Source organism: Pristiophorus japonicus, chromosome 22 (genome assembly GCF_044704955.1).
Source record: "Pristiophorus japonicus isolate sPriJap1 chromosome 22, sPriJap1.hap1, whole genome shotgun sequence".
NCBI lineage: Eukaryota > Metazoa > Chordata > Chondrichthyes > Pristiophoridae > Pristiophorus > Pristiophorus japonicus.
In genome coordinates this window covers 34,128,904-34,138,510 of record NC_091998.1, presented here as the reverse complement: position 1 = coordinate 34,138,510, position 9,607 = coordinate 34,128,904, and the positions used below count along the sequence as shown (strand labels likewise).

The following is a 9,607-nucleotide window of genomic DNA, read 5'->3' as shown; positions in this document are numbered from 1 at the left end:
CCTCCCTCTCTCCCCCATCACGCCTCCTCACCCCTATACCTGTCCCTCTCTCCCCCATACCCCTCCCTCTCTCCTTTCATATCCCTCCCCCTCATCTTGCCCCCATACCACTCCCCTTCTCCCAGCCAGAGGCCCCTCCCCAGTTACTGAGGCCCCACTCCTCATCACTGAGGCCCCTCCCCCAGTCATTCAGAACCCTCCCTCGTCACTGACGCTCCTCCACAGTACCTGAGGCCACTCCACCAGTCCCTGAGACCCCTCCCCAGTCACAGGCCCCTCCCGCAGCAACTAAGGCCCCTCCCCCAGTCACAGGCCCCTCCCCCAGCCACTGAGGCCCTCCCCCCAGTCATTCAGGCCTTACACCCAGTCACTGAGGCCCCTCACCCTCAGTCACTCAGGCCCCTCCCCCGTCACTGAGGCCCTCCCCTCAGTCACTCAGCCCCCTCCCCCCAGTCCCTGTGGCCCCTCCCCAGTCCCTGAGGCCCCTCCCCCAGTGCCTGTGGCCTCTCTCCCTCAGTCACTCATGCCCCTCCACGTCACTGAGGCCCTCCCCGTCAGTCACTCAGCCCCCTCCCCCAGTCCCTGTGGCCCCACCCCCAGTCACTGAGGCCCCTCCCCTCCACTCAGGCCCTCCCCTAGTCACTTAGGTCCCGCCCCCAATCCCTCCCCCCAGTCACTCAGGTCCCTCCCTCAGTCAGAGTCTCTTCTCCCAGTCACTGAGGCCGCTCCCCCAATCACTGAGGCCCCTCCCCCAGTCACTGAGTCTCCTCTCCGAGTCACTGAGGCCCCTCCCCCAGTCGCTGAGGCCCCTTCCCTCCAGTCACTGAGGCCCCTCCCCCAGTCACAGGGCCCTCCCCCCAGTCACTCAGGCCCCTCCCCACTCACTGAGGCCCCTCCCCTCCAGTCACTGAGGCCCCTCCCGCAGTCACAGGCCCTGCCCCAGTCAGGCCACGCCCCAGTCACTCAGGCCTCCCAGTCACTGAGGCCACGCCCCCAGTCGCTTGCCCCATCCCCTAGTCACTGAGGCCACTCCTCCCAGTCGCTGAGGCCCCTCCCCACTCACTGAGACCCTTCCCCCCAGTCACTCAGGCCCCTCCCCCGCAGGCGCTGAGGTCCCTCCCCTCACTCAGGCCCCTCCCCAGTCAGTCCCCTCTCCAAGTCACAGGCCGCTCCCCTCGGCACTGAGGTCCCGCCCCTCACTGAGGCCCCTCCCTCAGTCAGTCCCCGCCCCCAGTCACAGACCCCTCCCCCAGGCACTGAGGCCCCTCCCTCAGTCAGTCCCCGCCCCCAGGCACTCAGGCCCCGCCCCGGGCGGGCGAGCGAGCGCGGTGCAGGTTGGGCCGGGCCGGGCGCCATGTTGCGGGGAGCGCGCTGCCGCCGCCGTCAGTAGGAGCCGAGTCGGCGGGTAGTGAGCGAGCGGGAGCGCGGGCCTGAGCTCCACACTCGGACAGCCGGAGCCGGAGCCGGAGCCCGAGCGCAGAGCGGGCCTGGGCCTGACCCAGCGGCCCGGACACTTGGAGTGGCGCCATGGCGGATCGGGACGGGAAGCTGCCGACCGCCGAGCGGGTGGTGAAGTGTGAGTACCCCGGGCGGTGGCTGAGGGAGCGGGGAACCCCGGGGGCAGTCTGTAGGGGGGAGACCCGAGGCTGCGGGCCCAAGCTATGAGTGTGCTGCCTCCTGCAGCTCCCGAGGCCGGCCTGTGGTGCCGCTGCCGGGGCCTCGTCCTCTCCTGTCACCGCCGTGCCCTGAGCTTGGGGATCCCGCGGGAGGGAGAGCTGTCGCCCGGTGCCCTGTGGGTGCGACGCCTCCCATAGTCAAATAGTCCCTTTAGTAAGGTACCCTGGGGGTTAGAATTGTCCAGGGCATGGTGAGTGGTTTAGGGGAGCAATTTAAACCCAGAGATACTCTTAGTGCATCATATTCTATTCGGTGTTCTCCTCAAGTTAATGTTTTTGAGGGTGCAAGAGTCAGGCAATTAAAGAGTTCACTTGACCTTAACACTCAAGGTTCCTCATCCAACAGTAGGATGATTTTTTCTGACATTACAACATAGAAACATAGAAAATAGGTGCAGGAGCAGGCCATTCAGTTTATAAGTCCTTCATTGGTTGGGTTTGGGGGGGCAATTTTATCCCGGAGATTATCTCAGTGAAACATTATCTGTTTGGTTTTATCCTCGGGTTAATGTTTTTGGGATGCAAGGGTCAGACAATTAAAAAGTTCACTTGACCTTAACTCGATTCCTCATCCCACAGTGGGATGATTTTTTTTCCTGGTTCAGAAGTCCTTCATTAACCTGGGGATAAAACCGAATAGAATATGTTGCACTGAGAATGGTTGTACAGTGTTTGTTTATCCTGTGTCTGTGAAAAGCGCTGTTAAGTTCTTTTTAATTCACTGGCAGCCATTTGGTTTCTCACTGAGCACCGAGTTACATTATCCCATGAAAATCAGCACCCAAGGGCAGAGGAGGTGTGTAAGGGTCGGTGTGTACAGTGGAGCCTCCAGGCCACGGAAAAACGTTGTGACAACTTGGCTCAGTGCGAAGCACACTTGTGTCTCCGCCAGAAGTTGCCTACTTATATTGCTGGCTGGCACTGCAGTGTAGTACTTGGAGTGTTAGGTTGTCGGATGTGCCTGTCTTTTAGCTGAGATGTCCCCTCGGGTGGATCGAAAAGAATCCATGGCACAGGTGTTTTCTTTTGATGTCCTGGCCAACATTTATCCGTCAATCACAAAACAGATTGCTTATTAATCTTACTGCTGATTGTGGAGCCTTGCTGTATGTAAAATTGGCTGCTGTGCTTACCTACATTACACAGTGACTACATATCAGAAGTACTTCATTGTCTGAAGTATTTTGGCATACACACTATATAAGTATATGTAAACGCTTTATTTCAATCCTTGTTTCCATTAATCTGCATTTCGAGTTGCTGGTAATAACATATCTTGGATGTTCTGATTGAGGTTTCCCCACCATTGAGTGAACAACACTAACTACAGCCTTTCCAAACCTCAAATCCACAAAATTCAAGGAGTAAACCCGAAGAATAAGAAATATAAATGGGGGAAAGTGTTTTTATGGGCTGAATGCGGGGTTGATGCAATGTCCTCGCTCAGGCCAATATCCCCAGCATCAAAATGCTGACCACGCTCAATCAGCTCCGCTGGACGTGGCACGTCGCCCGCATGCCTGACACGAGACTCCCAAAACAAGCGCTCTACTCGGAGCTCCGACACAGCAAGCGAGCCCCAGGTGGACAGAAGAAAACCTCAACGCCTCCTTGAAAAAAATGTAACATCCCCACCGACACCTGGGAAATCCCTGGCTCAAGACCGCCTAAAGTGGAGGAAAAGCATCTGGGAAGGCGCTGAACACCTTGAGTCTCTTCGCCGAGAGCAAGCTGAAGCCAAGCGTCGACAGCGGAAGGAGCGCACGGCAATCCAGGCTCCCCACCCACCCGTTCCTTCAACCACCATTTGCCCCACTGTGACAGAGACTGTAGGTTCCAAATTGGACTCTATAGTCACCTGAGAACTCATTTCTAGTGTGGAAGCAAGTTATCCTTGACTCCGAGGGACTGCCAATGATGATGATGATTAGTGTCCGGAAATGGTCACTGGAAATTACATGGACCTCTGCCTTGAGACCTTGAAGAAAAGGGATGAAATTTGCAGCAGTTGTGTTGAACATGGAGAGCTTCTGTAGCAGGCGCACATGCTTTAAGAATCTGTTTACTTTTAATTCTATAATTATAGTTTGGTAATGCTGCTCCTGTCGTACAACATTTGTAGTGAATTACACGTGCTGAGCGCTGAAGCAGAGCTCTTGTTTACGAAGCACCAAATGATCACAATGGCCCCATGCTTGTGGGTCTGTTGTGGGACTATGCCATAGACTTGAAAGTTAATGAATATTTGATCGCAGCATTCCAAGTGGTTTTCAGCTTTGACCAGTTCTTACTCGTTTATTTTACAGATTAGGAAAATCTGGAGGGCATGAGGCTCGGATGTTTTCACACAAGAAAATAATACTCCTTTAAAACTGATCTTGTTTTGCTAAAATTGCTAGTTCTGTAGCCCAGAATGGAGCCCCTTTGTTCAGCTGTCCCCCTTGCTAGGCTGGCACTGGAAAGGCCTTGGAGCAGCTTCTAACTGGATTCAGAACACCCCCAGAGCGGTGCAGATCGTGCCGTTGCCTGGGAGATTTGCATGTTAATTCTGTCGAGTGGCTCTCGGTCGGGTTTGGAGTCACGGCCTGTGCTTCCCGACGAGAAGCTGCAGAACCCTTCCCATAAGTGACACTTGAGGACAGGCCAACGATGAGGAAGCCATGTTTGATGGCCTCTGTCCCGGCAATTTACGGCTCCAAATTGAGGGAGAGTCCGTTACTTTTATTCCATACAAAGAGGGAGTCGTTTGAAACCTTTTATCACCTACAGATTGTCCGTGCTTTGGTCGACTGTAGTGAAAGCACTTGTGATCCTGAAAATATCATTGAGCTAGTAGAGGCATACCTGAGCGAGGGTCTGTACTTTCAGGAGAGATAGGATGATTTTAGAGGGAGGAGGGATAATACTGAGAATATATGATTATGTATTTCCAGAAACGTAGACTGCAAACATTTTAATCCCTCAATTTTAAGTTTCTGCAAAACTCGCATACCCCAGACACCCGCAGTACTGTATTCAGTGCCCAAATGTTTTGCATTACTTCACATAAATGGTCTGTCGATATTATGTATTTTTCCTTTCGTACATACTAAATGCTGACTCCAATTTTCGAATATCTTCTTGTGCTTGTTTCAGAGAAGCAAGTATATCACACGCCAACTGTGCTTAAAATATAAAGTGGGCGGCTCATAATTGCTGTAATGGGAGGCAGATGAACCACTGGATCTTGCACGCCTACACAGTTTAGTATTTTTTTTCTGAATTTCACTCATCCATCATCTATAACTTTTTTTTCAAAGTCACTTTGCTGTGCTCTCAAACAGTTTAAATTCGAATTTGAGATATTTCATAGTTTGACATATTTGAAACTTTCTTGTCTGTGTCCCTGAAGTCATTCAAATTAAGCCCCAGCAGGCGGCAAGAAATGCTGTGGGCTTCCCGGTGAAGTTCACGGCACTAAGCCACAAAGGCCAGACATTCCCGAGTCTGATTCGAGCCCTGCTGAGTTAGCTAATCACAAGCTGGGGCAGCAGGTGAGACGCTACTATTAGCCTCCACATCCCTGGGCCAGGAAAGGGGCAAATGACGTAGCGTTGCAGCTTCTCCTGGCTGTCCAGTGACCCTGCTGGAAAATCTGTGTTGCCACAGGATTAGGTTTTGCTGTAATCGATTGGCTTTGCTAATTGTCCATGATCAGAGGTTGTCTAGCACCCATGGCGGAGCACCGGAACCAGAACTCGCAGGTTCGCAGGCAATTCATTTGTTAAAAAACAAAGGAGTTTACCTAAGTCGACTGTCGGACATGCATTTCCTGCCCATCACTTCAGTTGTCTGTCACGCTGCCTGATGCAAGTTTTGGTGTCTCTCTTGCCAAATGTGATCTGGGATCCGATTGTAAACCGAGGCTCCCTCTGTTCAGGATGATTTAAAAGATCCCATGGGCACTATCCACAAAAGAGTAGTGAGTTCTCGTGTTGTCCTGGCCAATATTCCTCCCTCAACCAGCACCTAAACAGATTTACCTGCTTTTCAACACGTCTCTGGGATCTTGCTGTGTACAGATTGCCCGCCATGTTGCCCGCATAACAATTCAAAAGTTCCCCATTGGCTGAAAAGTGCTTTGGAACATCATGAAGCCATGAATGATCCTTACCAAATGTCTGCCTGTCTTCTCAATTCAAATTTGTTCCACTGATATGAAAATATATCTAATGATTTGAATTTATGAATTGAAATGCAATCATATGCAAATCATTCAGAAAGGAGAAAGAAGATTAATCAAATAGTGCACTTTTTGGGGGAAAAATAAGGTTGCCATCTTATTCTGGGCTTACTAGCAAAAGGTTTGTGGCAAGATAAAAACAATGTAATATACAAGAACATAAGAAATAGGAACAGGAGTCGGCCATTCGGCCTCTCGAGCCTGCTCCACCATTCAATAAGATCATGGCTGATCTGATCTTGGCCTCAATTCCACTTCCCTGCCCACTCCCCATAACCCTTGACTCCCTTATCACTCAAAATCTGTCTATCTTCACCTTAACTATATTCAATGACCCAGCCTCCACAGCTCTCTAGGGCAGAGAATTCCACAGATTCACAACCCTCAGAGAAGAAATTCCTCCTCATTTCCATTTTAAATGGGCGACCCCTTATTCTGAAACTATGGCCCCTAGTTCTAGATTCCCCCACAAGGGGAAACATCCTCTCTGCATCTACCCTCAGAATCTTATATTTCAATAAGATCACCTCTCATTCTTCTAAACACCCAATGAGTGTAGGCCCAACCTGCTCAACCTTTCCTCATAAGACAACCGCGTCATCTCAGGAATCAACCGTGTGGACATGACTGAACTTGACCATAACATTGTGATTTTGAATGCCTTCATTGATGTACTTAGCTGAAGGCCTTATCCTCTCTTCAACCCTGGACTTGCCTTGATCGTCCCCCCGTCCCCCCCGAGTCATTCAGCTGAAGGGAGATACAACCGTGACTTGCGGAAGGGTGCACCTCGTCTGGGTGTAAAAGGATTTCTTTATTTAGCTACAAATTGAATTACTCGGCTGTTAATTTCTCATTAATTTTTAGTTCACAGTGACAGAATAAGTTAGAGATGGGAAAAAATGATTTCTGAGCTGTTTGTCCCAACACAAAGCTAACTGCAATAGCATTCTGAAAGATAAACATTACACAAAGACACAGGATAATTACAGACAACAAAGTGTTCTTTGTTTATACCTTGTTTAAACATGTAATTAATACAGCCCTGTGAGTAAGGGCTTGCAGTTTTCACACAAAGAATGGACAGAATTGTGAAACCTAATGTTGGGTGGGGTGGGGAGCAGGAACCTCTGCTTGGAAGAGTTAACACCCCAAACGGGTGTCCTTGTGGTTTAAAAGATCATCTCGCTCTCGGAGTTGTGTTGCCTTGGTAACTTGTTGCTGTTCTTTGTATTCTTTCCAGAGCACGCTCACAGAATAGCTTTGAGGGAAGTTATTTGACAACAGTCCCTCAATCACACACACCAACAATACCAGTTAGATTGACAGATCTTTGCAATTTTTCCAAATAAGTAATCGATATCATAAATCAGAATAATAGCAATTTACAGCACAGAAGCAGGTCATTCGGCCCATTGTGTCTGCGCATATACAAATGATTGCACAAAGAAAAGCATTAAGATAAGTACTACAGCCATATGGGTGACCAAATTGCAAGAGCCATTAAGAACATAAGAAATGGGAGTAGGAGTCGGCCATTTGGCCCCTCGAGCCTGTTCCACCATTCAATAAGATCATGGCTGATCTGATCTTCGCCTCAACTTCATTTCACTACCCGCTCCCCATAACCCTTGACTGCTTCACGTTTCCAAGAAATAAATCTATATTTTCTTTCCACTCCCTTCAGGTTTCTAGCATGACTGCTTGCGCTGGATGCAATGTGGGCTGGGAGTTGAGACAGCTTGTCGGGTCTTCGCTTCTGAGGACTAGTTAGTCTCAGAGACCAGAGGAGGTCCTTCGGGCTGGTGGTCATGTTGGTTGGGGACGTTGTCCTTCATGGTCAGTGGATTTGTTGGGGGCCCGGGGCAGTTTGTGCTGAGTGAATCTCCCAGGACTGGAGGCTGATTGCCCACTGTTCTGATGAGCTTCAGCTGCATGCTCTCTGTGGGAAGGGCCACACTTTGGCTGCTTCACGTCATTAAAGACCTAAAGTCCGATGGGTGGGGCGTTACTCCACAGTATGCAGTGGAGGGATGTGCAGAATGTCAGACAGTTGCCGATCAGTATTGTACAAATCAGTTCAATGGAAATGCTGGAAGGAGGTGAAGATAAGTATATTCAGTTTGAGGTAATCCTTCCATGAATGTGGTAGAAACAAAATGATTTAAATTTTCCCCAATCTGTAAGGTTAACTTCACCCTCAGCAACTTCCTGCCTGCGGAGTCCTGAACGTTTCTGATTGAGTGGGGATTGGCTTAGTTTTCCGCACTCGCTGCCAATCCCAACTCTCCGAACCAGTTAAAAATGTCATTACATGTTAGGGGATAGAGTCTCTCTCATTTTGTGTATGTCTGTGTGTGTGTGTGTGTGACAGGAGCAGGTTTGTACAGACTCGGCGTGCGTTTGGAAGAGCTGCAATTCAGTCTGGAGTTGGCAAGTCATTAAAGTCGCCTTGAAGCTGGACACTCCCTTTCTCAGTCCTTGCATAGTGCTTTAGTCTTGGCCTTTAATCCCTCCCGCAGTCAAGAGGCAGGAGAACAGTGGCAAACAATATGGGAGTGATTACTGTCTTCGTAGCTTCTGGCTTCCCCCAGAATGACGATGGGAGATTACTATCTACCCACTTAGCTTTCCAAATATACCTTTCAGATTTGTTTCAGGACCTCTATCAGCGAAGTGTATCAGTGCTTGGGATGATGTTTGAATTTTGTGGAGGTTGTGACAGATTCTGACCCTCTAGTGTTGTACCCCACATCCTGCAGCGGACAGCTTTGTGAGATGTATGTGTGACTGCTCAGAAAAGTTATGAAAATATTAGTTTTGTTCAGATATTTATTGAAGGGATGAAAGAATTCGTATTTACACGGGACCTCCCATGTTCTTGAAGCCTCGAAGCACTCACTGGTTTAGTTTTTGAAGTGCAGTCACTGTTCTGTAGGCGAACGTGGCGGCCCATGTACAAACCTCAGGGTCACACAAACAACAGATGAGATGAATGGCCAGTTAATCTGTTTTTGGCAGTGCTGGTTGAGGAAGGAATATTGGCCAGGGCACTGGGAGTACTCCCTGCTCCTGAGGCTTGAGCCCATAAACTTGTGACTCGGTGACTCAGCAGCGAGCCCCGAGCCAAGCTAACACTTGTAAAGGAGCTTTGTGTATTTTGGATGCCTGTGGTATTTCAGTCCTCTACGCATTATATATGATGGACTGCATTATCCCTGCGTCTCAATTAAAGTTTAATATATAACCGGCTCCATTGATTTCAATGGCCTTCAAAAGGGAATTGGATAAGTACCTGAAGGAAAATAAATTTGCAAGGCTATGGGAGAGTGGGATTCGCTGAAGTGCTCTTCCAGAGAGCTGGCATGGGCTAAATGGCCGCCTATGATATGATTTGATTTGATTGGTTCGTGTTGAGCTCAAATTAATTCTTTCAGTATCAGATCTTTAGTCTTAGTATTGTGGGATTTGAGATGATTAATCTTTAAGGTTTGCTTTACTCAGTTTTTCTTATTCCTGTTACGATGCAAGTTGTAACCTCTCCAACCTTTTTTGGTGTTTCCCCGAGTACAACTCCCCAATATCATTGAAGTATGTATGCTCCCCTAATTTCTCCTGGAGGGGATTCGCTCAGTCTGTTCCAGGTTTAGTGGATGAGAGGCGGGTTAAATGTTCGTGCAATTAGACACTTGATGTTGCTAGGAAAAAG

General features: G+C 49.2%; 1 protein-coding gene across 3 annotated transcripts in view; it reads left to right on the top strand.

The window, feature by feature from the left end:
• Positions 1 to 1,318: 1,318 nt before the first annotated feature.
• Positions 1,319 to 9,607, top strand: part of LOC139234942 (serine/threonine-protein phosphatase 2B catalytic subunit beta isoform) — an 83,528-nt gene continuing 75,239 nt past the window's right edge. For 2 of the 3 annotated variants that reach the window (XM_070865914.1, XM_070865913.1), the window contains exon 1: positions 1,320 to 1,576. In XM_070865914.1, coding sequence (XP_070722015.1) covers positions 1,528 to 1,576 — 49 coding nt within the window. In that variant the 5' untranslated portion in view covers positions 1,320 to 1,527. Of the gene's footprint in view, positions 1,577 to 9,607 lie in introns of all 3 variants that reach the window. The other variant, XR_011588368.1, reaches the window with a different exon arrangement.